This window comes from Chenopodium album, chromosome 5 (genome assembly GCF_948465745.1).
Source record: "Chenopodium album chromosome 5, dcCheAlbu1.1, whole genome shotgun sequence".
Classification (NCBI taxonomy): Eukaryota; Viridiplantae; Streptophyta; class Magnoliopsida; order Caryophyllales; family Amaranthaceae; genus Chenopodium; species Chenopodium album.
The window spans coordinates 72,777,723-72,798,366 of record NC_137838.1 but is presented as its reverse complement, the minus strand read 5'-3'; the positions used below and the strand labels follow the sequence as shown (position 1 = coordinate 72,798,366).

Below are 20,644 nucleotides of genomic sequence, written 5' to 3'. Positions count from 1 at the left end.
TTATTGGATTGAAAAAAATTAATTTTGTTCAACAGGTAGCTCGGAGAGCTAGGACTAAAGTAATTTACAGGGGATACACTGACCAAAAATCCGCACAAAAAAACTGGGCAAAACCACCAGCAAAAACCCCAAATAAGGCATCAACCTCTCAAGCAATCACAGAAGGCACCACCACCACTACCACCGAGAGCTCATGCTTGTCGAGTGGCGGTACGAGCGAGATATCTAGCGGAAGGAATCGAGGGAAGGTGGCAGCAGCGGCCGTGGTGGTGGAGCAGAAGAGAAGAAGAGGTACAGGACCAACTTACATAAGCCGCAGAGCAGAAGCAATTCTAAGGTTATTGTCATGTAAGGGGTGTGCTTCTGAAGTCCGCATTAGGCAACTTCTTGGTGATAGCCCTGACACCAGTAAAGCTCTCAGAATGTTAGTCAATTTTTTGGCGCCTTTTTATGCTTTGGTGTTGAGTTTGAATAATACAGTTGTATGTTTTTGCACAACTTTTTAGTTTTGAAGTGTTTTAAGTTTGTGGTTTTTTAGTTTGAGTTGGGTTGTGTTGGTGAATTGGGCGTTTTGCAGGTTGTTGAGGATGGAAGAAGTTAAGCGAACTGGGGCAGGAGGCCGGATTGACCCATTTATATACACGGTAAATTTTTTATAAACCTTCGCCTCTTGTTAATCCATTGGGAGAAAATACAAGTAAATTATATCAACATTTAACTGTAAAATGGATTGCAAAAAGATTTTGGGTGATATTTAAGATAAGGACAAGAATTAAAAGTCAAATAATGGGAAGAGAATTTAGAGGTGGCGTTTTAAGTAAATTACTTCGTGCTTTGTATCTTATTATATAATGGAGTACAAAATATGGAGGGAGTACTTCTATGTAGTTTTATTTATTGGAGAAATTTAGAAAAGAGTTGTCAAAAAAAAAAAAAAAAAAAAAAAAAAAGAAATTTAGAAAAGAAAATAGAACTTTATTGTGCTATTCTACAAAAGTTGACTTCACATTAAAAAAAAAAAAAAAAATAAAAATAAAAATAAAAAATAAATAAATAAAAAATTTGATGATTAGATTGTATGACTATTGACTAGTTTATGTTGGAGTAGGACGTTACTATTAAGCATCTACAGTAGCATTACCTGGCTAATTTGTCTATTCTAGTTCTAGTATTATAATCACAAATCAATGAATGTTCCAATATTGGCCAATTAATCTACAGTTAATGAGTATTAGGTTTTTGGGTGCATGGATTTTAATAATCTCCTTTGATAAGTCATGTCAATTGTTTTTCATACAGACAGCAATACTGTTACTAATGTTCAGTAATCACGTAAGGTTAAATTAGAGGCATTGTTATTTATTGGTGTAAATTGTTTTTAAGCGAAAGGTGGACCCCACAGATTCTTCAAAGAAAGCATGTGATTGTGGTTTATCAGAAACTTCTGATCAATAAAAACTAATTTTATAACTTATTCTAATTAATCAACATATGCATATTTTTTGTCTTATGATCAGATTGCAGATGAGAGTAATAGCAGCATTGTTAACTGAGCTCCAGATTCAGATTTATTGATTTTGGTTCGCCTTACACAACAAGGTAATTTTGGAAGGTGCACAGAATATAGTTTATGCAGGAAATGGCTAATAACATTATTGCCATGGTTCTTTTGGCGCCTTCGGAAGTGTGTTTAGGAAACAGGAGGTACTATATTAATACAGAAGTATATTAATACAAATTATACTCCATAGTTATAGAACGTCACCAACGTATTAGATTGGTAAATAGCTATTCTAAGTACGAAACAAATAGAAAATCAATTACCTTTGTAATCTCCAACTCAATCCCTATTATAGTATTTATACATATGTTAAAGACAGTTATGTTTTCGTACAAGCAAACCACTTTTACAGTACATACATTGACTTAATAGATGCAATGTTATTAATAGAAACAATTGCTCGTAAAAACAAACAGTATATGAAAAAATAAAAACACATTTTTTTTTTAAAAAAAAAAAAAAAAATTATCTATAGGTAATGTCTTCTAGTCAAAAAAAGAAGTATAGGTACTACTGTTGTATTATTTCTGTACTAGTGTATTACATCAACCAACACACATCAGAAATTCATCCAAGAGACCAAGATATGATAAGTCTTCTTAGCCTTTGACTGCAGTCCCTTTCTCGGTTTCTCCTCAGTTTGTATGTAATCCTTACAGTTTAGTAGGAGTCCGACCACCTCTGAATGAGCCGTATAGTGGTTGTGTTCTTCTAAAAGTGAAGATATCATCAATGTGAACATACTTTGCTTGTTCTGTGCTAGCTTTATCGGCTTCATAGTCTGATAAATGTGAGGATCCGTACACCATTACGCTCAGTGATTTCTTTCGGGGAGCATCAACTTTGATGAATTCATCAAAGAACTCTACTAGCTCTTTCTGGGTCAGCTGCTTTAATGCCGAGACCTGTCATGACATACCAATATGAGCTGTACAACCCGAAAGGAAATCCTGTTTTTAAGGTTTTTATGTTAATATGGCACACATACCTCAGATTCTCTCCTGTCAAATTTGAAAGTCCCATCAGTAATCTCTTTCCAGAAGAATCTAGATTCTTCTCTCAGATTCTTGTGCTTCTCCAGTTTGCTGTCAACTAGCGAATTGAGATTTTTCTGTTTCTAATAAAATTACAATTAGTCGAAGTGATTTACACATCAAGAAAGCAGAATAGCAGATCATGAACAAACAAGACTGGCACGTGCTCATCTTTCCCCATCACCCCTTGCAGCCTCATTAAATGATTCGTTTATAATTTGGGAAAAAAACAACGGGATATTATCATATATAAAATTCCCATATTCACTTATTAAAATGCCAGATAGAGATATCTAGTGTGTTCAACAAGAACTCATCATCTCATGTCAATAGCTGAATAGCAGTAATGATAATTATATTAGATTACTACCACTACTGCCATTGTTATCGCTGTTATTACTATTATTCAAAATCTTATAATATCACGCACCATTTCATCTCAAGTGAAAATTTGTAAGAATTTTCTTCATCGATATTAAACAATTGATTTTTGAAACAAGTTGTCACATATTTTCATCTTTAACAAAAGCTTAATTTAAAAAAAAAAAAAAAAAAAAAAAGCTTTTTTATGTACTTACTAATTCTGGCTAGTGCTAATAGATAAGTGTTTAAAAACATGTCTAACTTGCCTTGAATTCATCTTCACTAAGCTGGCGAAGTTCACCCTCGAATTTGTTAAGGAATGCCTCAACTCTTTGATCAATATGGCTTGGACCCTGTATGGTAGGAAAGCAAAGTGATTAACATGGCGTCATCGACAAGCTTTCCAGCAAACATATGCATGTATTGATTGCAGTTAGTGTACCTTCGCTGTAGATTGGATGATAAATTGCAATCCATGGATGCCAAAAATATTTCTACAAGAGAGCAATGTCAGTAAATACATCACAACAGTTTAAAATGCCAAAAATCAGGATCACAAACTTCACCTCTTCATAAGAACAGTTATGTATCCAAGTTGCTCAACAGATCGAAGCTGGTGGAACGTTGGTTGTTTAGCAACAAGAGCAATAAGCTCAAGCTTTACATTTGCCAGGTATTCATCTTGATGTGCCTATGACAATTTAAGTAGTAGTTCATATTAAAACCCAAAATACACTCCTTCCATCCCACATTAACATATTATTCAACATTTTGAGACAACATTTTGCAGAATGGCAAGTTCAAAATTCATTGTAAAATGTACTTAAATTAATGAAATACTGAAATAGTCATATTTTAAATCTATTTACTTAGCTTCACGAAATAGTCATGTTTTAAACCTAATAGACTTGGCTTAACAAAATATTCCTATTTAAATTACATGGGAGAAATAATGGCTATTAAATCTAATGAAAGCCTTGGCACATTCAGTCATATTGATATAGATGAATCTGCAAATTTGCAGAGCAACATCGACAGAGATTATAAAGCACTAAAGAAATCATTTAGACTAAAAAAAAAAAGCAAAAAGATTAAAAACAATAAAACATAATCTGCACATGGAAATTACCTGAATACAGTGAATAAGACATGAATTCTCATCAGTTGGATTTAAGCCTTTGGCACTATAGCAGTAACGTTTGCCTTTTCCAAGCTTCACAACTCTATTAGTCTGATATTGTGAAGGAAAAAGTGGCTGGCAAAGAGGGTTTGAACCCTTAAAAAAAGCACTTTCGATTTTCTCAATAGTTGACTCAGCTTCACCCTGCTCAATGTTCCCTGAAAACTTACCAGTATTAGCAGTAAATAGAAGATTGATATAAGATGCATACATTCAAGTAATTTTAGGAATACTAACCTGCAAAATAACACTCCAGAAATGCTTTTGAGAGCATCAAGGGAACAAACTTGGATAGCGCATCAGCTTCCAGATTGGGTAGAATTTCAAGTTGTTCCATCCAAGGCCAAGAATTGTCTTGTAGAATCAATGAGCAGTAATACATTGCTTGCTGATACGGTTGCTGAAACTTGAAATTTTGATACTGCTTTAATACAGTCTCCTGTGGGGCAGAAGAATTAGTTTAGACAACTGCTATCATCGTAAGTTAATTATATATACATAGAAGATTATATATATGTGCATACAAATTAGTAAGTAAATAGTGATTTAACAAGCACTATCATAATATATCATATGAAACCAATTTATGGTCAAAATCCTTTTCAGATAAGTCTGTGCATATAACATAATATATCATATGAAACCAATTTATGATCATTTAAGTACTTTATTGCCAGTTTTTGTCGCAAAAAGAACTAATTAAAACAAAACCTGGTCTGAGTATGAGCCATAAAATTTGTCTCAACTCTCAAAGATACATCCTAGCTCAAACAATACCTTGGCCAATTTGTTAGGGATTGAAGCATTGAACCGGCCTAAATCCAGAAAACTTGGTCATTTTTATGTTGAGCCAATGACTTATCCAGGCTAGGTATTAGCATGGTTTAAACATAGGAATAAGGTCAAAAGATCAGCCTGGCCGATTCTCAGGATCAATATTTTGGGTATAAGCCAGGCTTTGTAGAGTGAGAATATTTTGGGTGCTCACCAAAAAAAATCAATGCTTCTCTTCTATGTTGTACACAATGGAGAACTATACTTCAGATGTACATTGCCATTTTACTAGAATGCAGATCCCACAACGTGAGGCCAATCAACAATTAACCCTGATCAAATAATACATGATATTCTGCCACGCCTACTACTCTTGGTTGAGTTGCATCTTGAGGGAGCTTAATGAAATTACTTCATACCAAAGGACTTTAAAGCAAAAAATTGATGTCGAACTCTAAGAAAGCTATGGATTACCTTTATAACAGCAAATCTGTCTGATCTTACTTCGAACTTAACAATCATATCAACTATTGTATCCAACAAGATCCCCAATTTGTGATTATACCCAGTCACTGTCACCTGCAAAGCCAAATAAATTAATCACCAGTAAATTTATGAAGGTAATTGATTAACATGTTTTTAAGATTTATAATAAAAATAAAAAGACACTAAGAAGAAAAAATACAGCAATTAGTGCAAAGAAAAACAGAGGACATGGCATAATTTGAAAGTGGACCAAACACAATGGACATATGAAAGAATTACAATAAGACAGCATTATTTGTCTTTGACCACAAGTTACAAAGGTCACACGGGAACAACTTCACCTCATCATCCTTGTCACAATTCATTCAATAATAGCACTCTAAGCCAAAGTCTACAAAGCACTGGCATATACTTTAATACAAAAAATCAAAGTCTACAAAGCACCGGCATATACTTTAATGCAAAAAACCAAAGTCTACAAAGAATTGAGAATGTTTGCTCTCTCTTGCTCAAGAATAATCCTAAACTTCGCATTTTGCCCAATTGCCCACCTAGAGAAAGATCAAGTGAAGGAAAAGAAGAAGATACCTAGGAGACAAACTTCCATAGCTAAGATTAGAAACCCTGTGCCAATTAGCGCATTTCAATGGTGGTTTGCTTTAAGATTGAAGTTTACCATTAATAACCCTATGCCAAAAAAAAAAAAAAAAAAAACAGATTTCAAAGGGAATCTACACAACCACTTTCCAACCAGGTAGATATTCTTGGGCACCACAATACTGAAGTGTTAACCCACCCTGCTCATACGATAAGTCATCAAATTCCAAGCAAAAAGGATGATCCTTATTTATAGCCCTGACAAGCACAAAAAGAAGGGAAAGGTAATAAAGAGGAGTTTTAAACAACGAGCTCCTAAAAAGAGTCTCCTATCTGGTTAAGAGGTAAATGCATTCATCCACCGATCCAACTCATAGAGAATCTTCTCACTCAAAGTTTCTAAAAAAAAAAGCCTCTTAGTAACCCCCCAACCACCAAGGATATGAGACCCTAATGAAGATAAGATATACTTATCTTGCTTGTGTCACTAAGCACATAAAAAAGTTCAAACACCAGAAGAATAGTTAATACTTTTCTGAACTAAAAGTGATAACAAGGAAATGGAATTTCCAATTAATTTTATGTTTACTAATTTGAAACTAACATAACAAAGTAACATTAGACAATAGAAAGAAATAAGACAACAGAAAAACCACAATGATTGGCCCTTACCAAAAAGCACACACAAGCTATATACGTTGTTTAGTTGTCGTGGTTCCTAATTTGCGTGTCAAATTTCATTAAAATACCCTAGAAAACTACATTCTATGCAAAGTTTACAATTATAAATATTTTCTGCCCCACCAAACTTAGCCTAAACCTCCATGAAGATTGTGATACAAAAATGATGCTTCTCGCCTTGTCGAATATTTCTGCTATCACTCATCATAGGAAACAAGAGCTTCTTTTATAACTTATTACAATTCATAATTTTAGAGCTCATTTATAAACCAAAACCAAGAAGCAACATCTAAGTGTATATATTTTTGACAATTCAAAGCACGGAACCACCAAATATTAGACAAGATTGAATGACTAACATCCCTCACAAACCAGGCATTAAACCCTACAAATTAACCAATAACTGATGTTTTGAAGATGAGACAAGAATCACAGGATATTCTTTTATGCTTTCACTTCCACATGCACATTTCACGGGAAAAAATTTATATGTACACACACCTTTAGCTATGAATATTTATCTAATTACAAAAATGAATGTAATACCTCAAAACCACAATCAGTATGGTTAATCCCATAATGAAGACCAGCAACCTGAGCGTCATAAGCTGAAAAAGAGACAGCAGACATCACGTTTACAACATATTGTAAATAAGGGTTCCAACATCAAATCAAAAGCTTTATGAAAGTAGTAAGCCAACTGAATAAAATATTGAATAACGTGCATGCAGTAGCACTCTCACATTCTGCAATTTAAAAAATACAGATACAAAAAAAAAGAAAAATAAGAGGAAAGACAGATGTCAACAGGGAAAATTACCAAAAAACAATGTCTTAACAGCATACCATATTCATTTAAGTAATCTGTTAGCAATCTTGTGAAGATGTCAGTAAGGACTTCTGATTCGGGGGAGTTTCCAGCATGTGGGCAGTGAAAATCTATTTTCACATAAGCCTTAGGGATGGAAAACATCGTATCAGGCTTGTACCATAATCTGGAATAAGATGATGTCCTTAACAAAGTGGGGTATGTGACCTGCTTCAATATTAAGATTAATCATCATGGTTAAAAAAAAAAAAAAAGGAGCATCAATGCATAGCTTAATACTTTAATAGGTATAGTGTGAACTCCTATACCTTATCCTTGAAATCTTTAATTGATAAGTCAGTAGGAATGAATACATTGGCTGCTGGTAGATGCAAATTCTCATTAGGAGAACCAGACATCCATTGCTGCAAAGGAACCAAGTTAAAATAAATGCCGACAAACAAACATAATCACATTACTGATACGAATAGAAATTACACCTCATAATACAAATGGTTCCATAATAATCTTTCTTCTATCTATTTACTCAACATTATTGATTTAGAGCCTCAAAGCGAAACAATAATATTACACAGATGTAAGGAATGAACTCAAGCCACCTGAATTGTCGATGAGGAAATCTTCTCATGGGAATAACATGTTCCATACCACGGCTCAGCCAAGTCTGTATGCCCTTCAAAAGTCTTTGATTCCCAAAATATCCTGCCATGAATGTGACACGTAACCAGCCATTCTGTATTAGTAAACTTGGTATACAGCAAAGACATGTCATAAACTCAAATATATTAACTCCAAATGCCCTACTAATATACCTATTAATTAATATTCTATGGATCAGAGACTTTGATCTCACACCACAACATTTTGAATATACAGATAAAACTTATGAACAAAAGGAGGAAACTGCTTAACATCAACAATTCAACATGAAGCAAAAACATTTAAATACAGAGAAGAAACTTCATTTACACACATTGTCACCAGAAATATTCTAGAAATACATTTAGGAACATTGAAGAAGTTTCATTGAACCACATCAACAATAAATAGAATGTAATGTAAATGTTCTAAATATTTACACATAAGAGTTTTTTTCCCTCTGTATTCAAATATGTTCTCTCTTATCTTATGTTAATAAATTCTAACAAGTTCCAAAGTAGTGGTCTGGGAGCACAATGAGCATCATGTTCCAAGGTCCACAGAATAGTGATTGCAATAAACCAAAATGACTGTTTCTAATAGAACAACCAAAGCTGAGAAGAAAATGGAGAGCGAAATATGATTGTGTATGACAAAATAAAATACACTGGAGACAGAATGTACATTAAGTTAAACAGAAATAATGCAACAAATGCTAAGAATCAGGTATCAGATCCTAGTTCTCAAATCAAAAAATTAATTGACACAAAAATAAGGGACTTTCATTACGAAAATCAATATCATAAGCACATTTGATCTTTCCATAAGTACATATATTTCAGAAATTCTCCAACAAGGTTTCTCCAGTCTTAGATACCCTTAAATAGCTCTCACTCTAACAATTCAAACAAAGTGAATTGGAAAGGAAACTGTGACAGTAGCTACGGAACCAAGTCAATGGACCTCCCCCTCCCTCCTCCCCAAATAAAAAAAAATGACGATCCATTAATATTATGTGATTTGTGGTAGTGCAATGCACCAACCACCACCTCCACACATTCTGAACTACTGCAGAAGAAGAAGACAGAAACAGCAAGCAACACAAGGCAACACACACCCACTACCATGAGCAGCAACAGTTCTGAAATTGCAGGCAGCCTTTTATCTTTCACTGTGGTAATTTAGCTAGATGACAAATAGTAGTCAATGCTTAACAATCAAGGCAGTAGGCCAAAGCTTGTAGCAATCAAGTAGTATATATAGAATAGCCTAAATTAGAAGACGTCAGGCAGAAAATTATTGTAGTGAGTCTTGGAGAGTGATTGCCTAAAGCCATTTACGTTGTACGCAAGCCTTGTGCTTTATCTATCGAATTAACCTTCCGACCAAATATTATAATCTGAACCACCACGTTCATTGCAGGTAGCATCCATTCATCCCTTTGCAAAGTACGAGTCATCTTTGACAAAATAAGACGATCTAAGCTCCAACTACGCCACGACCCTAATGCTTTCGATCTCTCCATCACAGCATAGGCTGCGACGAAGCCTATCACACATAAAGAAGTGGAAGTAAGGTAAAGCCAAAAGTTTTCCCAGTTTACAGGCCATACATGGAGACAACTCCGACACAGGGACACTACCTAGGGTACCGCCACGAACTAAAGTACCCAAACAATCAAGAGACAGATGACCAAGCCAAGCCGATGATGTCATAGATTAACCAAAGAAGAAGCTGTAAAAAGCCTAATTTACTTATTGAGCAATTTGAGCAGCATGTGTCCCACCACGTCACTAGGCTTTTTCTGTGCATAGCTCACTAGTGTACAGGGATTATTTAAATACTTAAAAATGGAAGAAGGATCTAACTTTCAAACATCTAAGAGAAATATAATGAAGCACCAAATCATTACAATAGCCACATTCTTCTCAGAATATTCAGATTTACCTCACATTCTCTGGATTAAGTTCATCTAGTATCATTTGGATAGTGCTTGGGTTGAAAGTAGACGGCAATGATGATCTCGCCAGCCAATCTCTAGGTGGATATAACTGTAATGATACACAGAGAATGGAAACTTAAGCATGTAGATGCTGCAAAATAAAATTAACCTAACCAACCCCCCTCTCCCCAACACACACACACACACACAAGTTTCATAAATTCGGAAATCTTTTTTTAAAGGTGTTGTTGAGCCTATTCTTTTTGAATTTAAACACAAATTCTCTAGCTGGGGAAGAAAAGAAGGAATATATTCAGAGTTGATTAATATATATATATATATATATATATATATATATATATATATATATATATATATATATATGGGGAGGGATCCGGTGAGAATAGATTCATATGTGAGAATTCATACTTATATGAGAACTGATTTTTAATTTAGAACATGTGAGTAAAAATTTAGAACATGTGTCTGAAATTAAAATTTAGAACATCTGAGTAATAATTTAGAACATGTATGTGAGTAATATGTTTAGAACATTTGATTTAAGAATTAGAACAAGTGATTAAAAATTTATAAAATCTGTTTTATGAAATTTTAAACATGTGTAAAATTTAGAACATCTTATTTAAGATTATGAACATATGATTAAAAATTTTAAACAAACTGATATAGAATATAGAAAGTGTGAGTAAAAAATATAGAACATACGAGTAAAAAAATAGAACATACGCTTTAAAATCTGGAACATATAATTAAAAATCTTAGAACACACATTTTAAAATTTAGAACATATAAGTTAAAATTTTGGAACAAGTTATTTAAAATTTATAATATCAAACTTAACTAATTTATGGTTTAGAACATGTGAGTACTAAATTAGAACATTTGATTTAATTTAGAACACCTAAGGAAAAGTTTAGAACATCAGATTTAAAATTTAGAACATACGAGTAAAAATTTAGAACATAAAGAGTGTTCTCACATAAGAAAAATTCTCACGAGAGCCTCCCCCTATATATATATATATATATATATATATATATATATATATATATATATATATATATATATATATATATATATATAAGAACTTATAAATCTTTTAGAATCCCTTTGGCCTATGGTTCTCATATTTGACTGCTTTGTTAAACATGGGTACATAGTTAGGTATCACACTCAGACAATTCACGAAAATGTTTACATATTTTTGGAGTATCAAGCATTTGACTTAAGTAATTAAGCTAAAAAATCATTATAAGCATGAATTCTTTCAGAACACCATATATTAGGGCTTCCACAGGCGTTTACAGTGATAATGAGTTATCTTAGTAATGAACACCATGGGAATAAAGTTGGCAAAAAAGTTCCAGGCAAGCTAGAAAAATTTGCTAAAGTGACTCACAAGGTTAAAAAATGTAAGCATACCAGCTTCCAAAATAAAAACCAGTTCTTACCTGCATATTGCTTGAAATATCAACCACATAATCCGAGGGACGATTTTTGTCCTGAAAATGGAATGAGGTCTCACAAATCGCTGAAAGCTACACAAAAATGAAAGGACTTTAGAATCCCAGAGTATAAATAAAGATATCAAGTAAAGAACACAGTACAAAGATTCCAAGCTGATTGATACATAAAATAATATTATTACTTAAACCAAATGAATGTCTGAAACATAAACAAAAGAGTTAGGCAGATCAGATAATTCACAACAAACCTCATTGAAAATCCATTCACAAACGCCTGACTTCTGTACAAGCTGGATATATTTGAAAAGCAAGCCCACAACATTTTGCATGTTCTCTGAAATAGATTAGATAGAGGCCAAAAATGATCCACACCATAGAGAAAAGCTAAAAGATGAAGGTATCCAACTATCCACCGATTTAGAATTCAAAATTATTTAAAACTTTCTATTTCATTCATCCCCCATCCAATCGAGATCTTCCTCTATGCATTGGTAGGTTCGCGGAAAAAGATCTACTAGGGGTCAACCTGCTTAGTTTTGCATATATGGTGGGGATTGTCCCGATTCCTGACTAGTGATCAACTCCGTAAACATTGTAAGTCAACAAATTCACATTATATAAAGAACATTTTAGTCATCCAAACCTAAACAAGGTATCATACACATAAATGCAATTTGGAAACTAACAAAAACATGTTACAATGAATGACATCGTCAGGTGCAACTCTGCAGAACCTTTTATATACACCCGGATGCACATAGAGGTAGGTACTCCCAAGGATGTTTGGTTTACTCATTTTAATATTTTAAAAGGAGAATAAAAAAACCTATCAAATGAGCAGAAATTACCCTTGGGTGCATGGTGCACCTGGTATATAAAGTTTTTCAGCAACTCCGGCTCTCCAAGATCCAAGGAGTGAATCACTAATTTTAAAATCTAATTAGAAGCCCTTAATTGATCATCTGGCAAGTTGCAGAATTCTTAATGTATATATTCCAACTGTCATTGCATTGATTTAGAACATTATTTGCATTTTGGGTAACGACTAATGCAAAAGAAAAACAGCAAGCTATTAAAATATAACATAGCTCTATAACCTTTTTTTGGAAAATTTGGAGGACATTTGAAATTATGTGTTTAAAATGAACCCAACTGTCAATCATTTTGAGAGTGGTGGTGGTAACTTTGGTTGGAAAGAGGCGGGGGAGGTGCCACAATTGTGCAAAAAAGTTTGTCCGTCAAGTTAAAGGTGTTAACTATAACAACAATAACTTAATGCCATTTATTCAAACTTCCCTGATATAACTTTAATACTTTATCATCAGTCTATAAAGAACATACACATATACTTCCCCCCATTCAAAATCAACATCATAAAGCCAACTTAATTAAGCACTTACTATGCCCCGCATCTGTAAGCTCAATGCCAACTTTAAAAAAAGAGTAATCATTAGAGGAGTCTGTTTCCCCAGCAGATAATCCGAAGGCCCAACCTGCAAGCATGCACTCTAATGTAAGTTGTTGAGCTAAATACAGTGAATGGAAATATCAAAGAAGCAACCATGTTGAAACCAATCAGGTTGAGAGACTACATAAGGTACAACTGTGTGTAAACCTAAAGTTAAAATTTTAAAGACAATGAGATAATTTGGATCAAGATTATATCAAAGCCCCTTGATGCAAAAAGACGCGAGTGTTTCCCTTCACAAAATTCCTTTAGACTACAGAACTGCTAATTTAAGATTCACCCAGAAAACAACAATTGGTATCTCTTTCAAGAGCTGATTGCACACACACACACACCATATCATTCAGAAACTTAAGTTAATTTGGAAATTCAATGAGATCACCAAGACACTAGCTACAAAATTTATGAGATCAAGATCCATTTAGTGTTAAATCCTTCATATATTCTTATAGCTACTGAAATTTTAATAAAATTCAATCTTGATACAAATTTAAGATGTTTAGTTACCCTAGACATTCATATGCAGCTTATTCCTACGGAATCAAAAACATCACAATTTCTATCAATTCTTGTATGACCAGACATCAATCTGAAGATATACTTTTAAGATAAGTCAATACTTGCCTTAAATTACATTAAAATAATTGTTGATGTATTGTACGCTTGTATATTATTGTGGACTAATGGAGTAATAAATTACTACACATCTGTTGAACACAAATCATATATTTTCAAATCAAAGGTATTTACGAAATCAATTCAAACAAAGTATGCCTAGAAAGCTTGTTTTCAGGAGCATGTAACGGATGTGTCAAACCCACCTAATTTCTTCAAGATGTAAAACAATGATCCTTCTGCTTCATGGCCGATAACGTGTCCAAGATACCTGCAAGGTCCTTCCTTGTAGTAACGAATGCTAGGAGTGATAGGCCACATAAACCTCAAATTATGGCCGTCTTTAATTGGGACAGTTTTAACAAGGATCTACAAACAAGTTAAACAGAACACATATTAATGCATAACCTTTTTGGCATAAACATACAACTAATAGAGCACAGTGTAAACTAACCTGAAGGTGGTCTGATGTGCAAGGCTGACCAGGGAAGCTGAGAGCGTTTCTATTAGTATTTGGTATATCTTTAAATTTGCTTTCCACCACACGTTCAATTTTATCGAGACTATCTAAAATTTACACATTAAACTGACTCTTTAGCATGTAAGCTGACTATGGCATTAATCAATTTAACATAGACAAAGGCAAAGCAATCAGAACCTTTGGAATAGACAACAAGACGCATCAGGTTTGCTGAATAATATTCCTTGTAGAATTTAATCAATTCATCTCTTGTATCTATACCCTTTGCCTTTGGCCGCTCTGCTAAGGTCTCCCAGCTTCCTGCAAATAGGACCGACTCAAAAGATAACTATACATTGGCATTTGGAAAAAGGAGCTGCCCAACTGAATAGTTTAATAATAATTAGAAGGTTGCTTACATCCCACCAGCCACCACTCTTGAATTCTTTTAAGATATTCAATGGGCAGGCATTATCTAAAAAATTTTGAAGTGTAAGATTGGATAAATAGATGTTGTTATGTTGTCAACAATAGTCAATGCATGTAAAATGTCAATATCGCAAATGCAGAAGCCTGGCAAAACCAATTGCTGGTTAGCCTTGTATATTCTGATGCCTTCACTTACACATATGAAAACCAACCTGATACAAAGTACTATGACCTTCACCTGAACTGTATGAAAAACTAGGTAAATCCAATTTGAATTAAAAGGATATTGACCTGATCTAAACTACACCCTAAAAATTCAATGATATTATGATCAACTAAATGATGATAAACTTCTACTCAAAAAAAAAAAAAAAAAAAAAAAAAAGAGAGAGAGAGAGAGAGAGAAAAGAAAAATGATGATAAACTGGAATATAATCCAAACTGAATCAAATCACTGTATATGTAAATAATACTGAAGAGTAAAGGACCAATCCATTGCCGTTCAAAAAAAAAAAAAAGGACCAATCCAATGATCCAATGTAACCTAACCAGAGTACCAAACCAAATAACCTCTTTCAGGGAAAATTAAAGCTGCGTAACAATGCAAAACTAACGATTCCTCAACTCCTCACAGCCAAATTACACACGTGAGGGGATAAATCATTGTGTGATCTAGATTATTATGACATATTAGATTTCCACAAATTAGCAATACAACATATACACTTGTTTCAGAAGCGTAACAAAATTGAGTAATTCGCATTTCATGGTCAATGGTTGTAAATGTAAAGGGAAGGCCAAGCAATTGACCTCGAAGAATTAGCCAACAACTTTATCATGGAATTTAGATAAAGAAGCATACTCGATCCTCATTAAATGAAAGTTCCAAGAAACCTATCAACAACCATCACAAGGGAGGGGGTGGGGGATATAATGAGAAATTGACTAACTTTAAAGAGAAGAGGAAGCAATACATAGGCTTCTCCCATGAGATCCTCCCAATCAAAAAACACATTCTCCATTATCCAAAGGAAAAAACCCTGATTGTGAAACAAATTTCCAAGTGTTTTTATAAGGAACCTAAGACCTTGCCAACACATCACAACCATTAAGTTGACAACCATACAGACTCCAAATCACTTTGTCAAAAGAGAGCCATGCTCGTCCAGAAAACGCTACAACCACATCTGTACAATAGACCATATTACCAAAATAGATAGGTGACACATTTCTTTAGCTCTATTGATACAACCTTAATTAATAAGATGATCCCTCTTCTCCTCACCTACCAAAAACCACAAAATTCCTTCATAGACCTCTCTTGCCTCTTAGCTACACTAGTATAAAGGTTAAAGGGGAAAATAATACAAACATGAATTCAAGTGACACATAAAGAAGGCCATATGGCCTTAATTAATATAATCCATATTCCATCCATTCACTTCATAGAAACTTTCTTGAAAACCTATTTTTAAAACCACTCTCAAACCCTAATTATAGTGTTTGATTCTACTACATTCACTACAGTGTTTTTTTAATGTAACTTCTTTCATCAACAAAAGCACACATCTACTTTGCTTCTATCTCTTCTCTTCTCCTGGTGTTATACTTCACCTTCAGTAGCGAAGAATCTGCTAACCTATTGATTAGTGCAGGGTACTCAGACCATAGAAGGTAGTTCTAACTTAATGAAGTGAATTTTTCAATGAGTTTGATTACTTCCAACATTCCAAGTGCCGACAACAAATTACTCTAAAAAAAAGCAGCTCAATGCCTCAAACTATGGATTCAAACTTGAGAGATCTAACAAGCAAGCAAGCAAGGACGCAAGGTTTCGTGTACTGAAACAGGAGCCATGGATGAACTCCATCATAACTCATTAGAAAAACCAAAATACAATATTAACTTCAATATTGTACAAGCTGAGGATGTTTACATGTTTAAAGCACCATATCTATACAAATTACCTGTACTAAATTTGTGGTAGGGATGGGTTGGTGAGCTAAGATGTTTCTTGAGCTGCAAACAAGGACGAAATCATGCATTAGATATGAATTATTATTAAAATGAGAAAATATCTTACACTTAATCAAACAAGAAAAATGAACAAAGAATTATGTAGCTAAAACACAAAACTTGTGGAAGTTGATCGTTAATACAAAATCTATGTTGACCCAAAACTGATTGATTTAACAAAAAGAAATTCATATATTCCTAGATTCATCAAGTGAGAGAAAAAAGGCACCTAAGTAGCACAAACATCACAAATGAATTTGAGATATCTCAACTGGACAAGGTATTATACAAAGAGACAAAAATATAACATAATACCTGGTTTATGCGCCAACCATCAGAAAGCAAGTTCTTTTGATGTTCTAAGGATAACACAGAAAGAGTGTTGTCAATAGGACGACAAAAACAAGAATACCTGAACATATAATCTTGTTGAGGACCTTACAAAATTAAAAGAAATCCAAGCCTTAACCAGCAATGTGGCAGCTATCCAACGTACCTGAATCTACAGCTTTGATTTCCCTCATGGTAGCATCGGGAGACATGAGTGGCTTAATAAAAAACTGTGCAAACCTGAATAAAAAAGAATCTGGGTTGAGACTTGCAAAAAACAATATAAAAAAGAAACAGAAAGGTAGTTGCATATGCAATTGAACTCATTAATGGGATAAGAAAAAGAAACCGCCATTAACCTATCTAGAGCTTCCTCAAACGAGTCCGCATTGACGTCAAAGAAATAATTGGTATACTCCGATGCAGTGAAAGCATTTGTGGAGCCACCATGCTGTGCATCAAACAAAAATTAATATATTTATATTAGCAATAGAACACACTTTCATCTTATCTACTAACAATAATTATAAGCTAGCTTGTACTGTAACAACTAACAAGCAATCAAGCATAATATGACCTGTCATCAGAAGTCAGGTCTGTTCAAAAAGGATAAGTTCTAAGCCTGATACTAATTGCAAGATTAACTTTCAATTTTATAACAATGATGCACCAACACATATTAGGTACAACCATACCACCAGCAATTAGGATATAATCATCAGCATTTCCACGTAGTTGTTTTACCATTTTAGTGCGTGCAATTTAGGCCAATTAAAAAAAAAGGTCTTCCCTATAGGCCTATAGCACAATGTCTGGCAGAAACAAGGGAAGAAGATCCCTTACACCAGAGGGGCAGATGGACCATGGTCAAACAAGTGTCATTGAAAAGATAAAAGCTTCATTGACTAAATTTGTCTTCAGACCAGCTCGTAGACCTACTTTGAGGAAAAAGACATGGTGGTTATTCCTAGGACAGCCATGCCAGTATGTCACTATAAACATTGATCAAAAGAAGGAAAAGGTCAAAGGTGACAGATGCTTCATTCCTTCGCCTTCACAAACAAAAAAAAAAAAAAACAACTTGAATCACTTGCTCTACATGATGGTTTGGTTACTTACAAGGCAACACTATAACCAATGTCAACACAGGACAAGGTTTAAAACTAAAACAATGGCGGAGGGAGGGGCCCTTACAATGCTCCCCATATATGATAAAATTGAAAAAGTGGGCCCATGCGCCGGACATTCTCGCCGGAAAATGCAAATGGGTAGTGCTACTCTAACTTTTTAAATTTAGGGGTAGTTTTTTTGATAAAATTTTTTAGTGGGTAGTTGTTTCCAAATACCCCTATTAAGCGTGTAGTTTCTGACAAATTTTCCAATCATAAAAGTAGTAGTAGTATATTATAAGCATCATAGTAAGGCAATGCCCTATATATGGCTCAAAATTAAGAAACATTTAAACTAGTTTCTTAACTTGATAACTACCAATTTCAGATTCTAGATCTTTCCGAATAACATTTAAAAGGCCAAGATATTTTTCTTAATTAAAAGCTGAGTACCTCTGTTATGTACTTGGAATAACTATCTTCGATAGGGTACTTTTCACTGGCATAAAACAACATGTGCTCTGCAAAAAACAGCATTGAAATGGAAAAGGTTATTTTACAACCAAAAATATTGGTTTGCTCCTAACAGACTAACCATGCAAAATCAAAACAAACAACCAAACTCAATAAAACCAAAATATTCCATGACATTCGTTGTCATGGAATAACATAAGCATACGTAAAATAAGAATAAGAACGATTTCTCTTCCATTATCAAGCATCATAGTTGACCAATCCAACTATAAGCAGTGGTCTCAGCTTGCCAATTGCCAATCGTCACAATTCACAAACAACTAAACACCCTACTGATTTTGCCACCCCTTTTTTTTAATCGATTAACATCCATCCTTATTCAAGAAACTCGATTAACATCCATCCTTATCCATCCTTTTTTTTTAATCGATTAACAGACGATCTTAATAACATTCAGAATATCATATTCACTTCACTCCAATGTCATACTGACTATTGACTAAAGTCTACTAACTTACTATCCCCTACTTCAAAGACCTAGAATACTAAACAGACGATCTTGATAACATCCGATTTTTGATAATCGCAACACATCTCCTCGACACGCAATTTGATCAAGAAATCAAAGAAATTGGAAAACAAATTCAACTTCAATCAATAAACACAACATCAATCATCCAATTCCGCAAGAAACACAGCAAAATGAAAGCAAAAAGGAGAGAGAAAATACCGAGAAAATGAGCAAGTCCTTCAAGACCTTCAGGATCACAGAATGAGCCAACATTAACATTCATCGAAGCAGCACACTGTCAAAAAAACACAATCAAAACATCAAATCATCAACAACAAATTCAAAAAAACAAAATCAAAATCAAAATCAATTAATTGAAATTCAACTCAAGAAATTGAAAAAGACCTTATCAGTATCAGGATCGCTAATGAGAAGAATTTCAAGAGAATTAGGGAGAACAATTCTTCTGTAATCTCTTTTATCAGTTCGAGGCTTCAGTATCTCCGCCATTTCTTCATGAACCGCCATTTTTGATTTCTTCGGAGAGGATAGAGAAATGAAGAAGAAGGAGACTTAGTTTTTTTTTTTTTTTTTTTTTTTTTTGTGATTTTTTTTTGCTTCGTATTTTATAAATGGTTTGAGTTTTTGCCGTGAAGTTGGGGGGTGTGACTTTTGTCTCGGCGCCTAGGCGTGGCTCATGGGGTTTGAAAAAGTCGAATATCCAAATTTTAAGTCTAGTAAACGCTTTAGTGAAGTGTGACACGATAATGAAAATTTTGAAGTGGAGAATATACAAAGAGGATCTCATACATACAAGGTCATTTTTTACTATTATGAGCTGATTGTGTATGGTCGAGGTGTGTCATTAGGTAATCTAAAGTATATTAGGTGTTGAAAATTTTGGATTTAAGTCGGATCATATAAATTAGGTTTTAGATGGAATGAAATTCTTAGATTTCAAAGAGACAAAAGTCGATGTTGTAATAGAATTTAAAATAATGTTTATTGATTGTGATTTAGAGTTTTAGATAGATCGGAGTAAAGAGACTAAAAGTGATTAGAGATTAATTGCTTGACTTTTTCATTAGCAACGTATCGGTTATATACAAAATACAAGAGTAATCATATCCTAGGTTATAATTAAGGGAACAAACTAGGAAAGGATATTATATTATTATTATACGCCAAATATTCCCTTAACTAAGACATCGTTCACTTCACCTTATTTTTGTGAACTGAAATTATTTTTCTAGAAACAAAATTATATTTGCTGAACTTAAATTATTTTTACTGAACTTAAATTAATTTACTGAACTGAAATTATTTTTGTTGAATTGAAATCATTTTTACTGATTTTCTATTATAATTTTTCTTCAAGAAAACTGAATTTTACTGAACTGGACTTATGTTTACTTAACTGAAAATAATTTTATAGAACTAAACTTATTTTTACTGAACTAAAATTATTTTTAATTAATATTTTTTTTTAGGTGAAGTGAACCGGGCCTAACTTAGTGATATATCGAGTACAAAATTAAAATATATGATAAATATATTCTAACAGAGACTAAAAGACATATTGCTCGTCGAGTTGTTGCTACTTAAGAGCTTGATCATTTTACTCCACGGGTAGGTTGTGGCCTATCACATATGAATGGT

At 33.6% G+C, this 20,644-nt stretch overlaps 1 protein-coding gene across 1 annotated transcript; it reads right to left on the bottom strand.

The window, feature by feature from the left end:
• Window positions 1–1,825: 1,825 nt before the first annotated feature.
• On the bottom strand, window positions 1,826–19,954 carry LOC145632248 (insulin-degrading enzyme-like 1, peroxisomal). Its single transcript, XM_081684572.1, has 26 exons — window positions 19,391–19,954; window positions 19,205–19,280; window positions 18,454–18,521; window positions 17,251–17,342; window positions 17,058–17,131; window positions 16,877–16,920; window positions 16,513–16,564; window positions 14,315–14,437; window positions 14,111–14,223; window positions 13,863–14,025; window positions 12,974–13,066; window positions 11,822–11,907; window positions 11,559–11,645; window positions 10,092–10,195; window positions 8,105–8,207; window positions 7,814–7,909; window positions 7,523–7,712; window positions 7,223–7,284; window positions 5,387–5,491; window positions 4,376–4,577; window positions 4,088–4,296; window positions 3,525–3,649; window positions 3,401–3,452; window positions 3,225–3,311; window positions 2,550–2,672; window positions 1,826–2,466 (listed from the first exon to the last, which is right to left on the bottom strand). Exons 1-26 carry the CDS (start codon window positions 19,511–19,513, stop codon window positions 2,215–2,217), a joined length of 2,904 nt encoding a protein of 967 aa, XP_081540698.1. The 5' UTR covers window positions 19,514–19,954; the 3' UTR covers window positions 1,826–2,214.
• Window positions 19,955–20,644: the final 690 nt, after the last annotated feature.

What these genes read in the sequence shown, in the direction of transcription:
- LOC145632248 (XM_081684572.1), bottom strand. Translation starts at nt 19,513, where the DNA reads ATGGCGGTTCATGAAGAAATGGCGGAGATACTGAAGCCTCGAACTGAT. An exon ending in TTTCCTCATCGACAATTCAG is followed by an intron (nt 7,910 to 8,104) that starts GTGGCTTGAGTT and finishes GTTCCTTTGCAG; the next exon opens with CAATGGATGTCTGGTTCTCC. An exon ending in ATACTGATTGTGGTTTTGAG is followed by an intron (nt 5,492 to 7,222) that starts GTATTACATTCA and finishes TTGGCTTTGCAG; the next exon opens with GTGACAGTGACTGGGTATAA.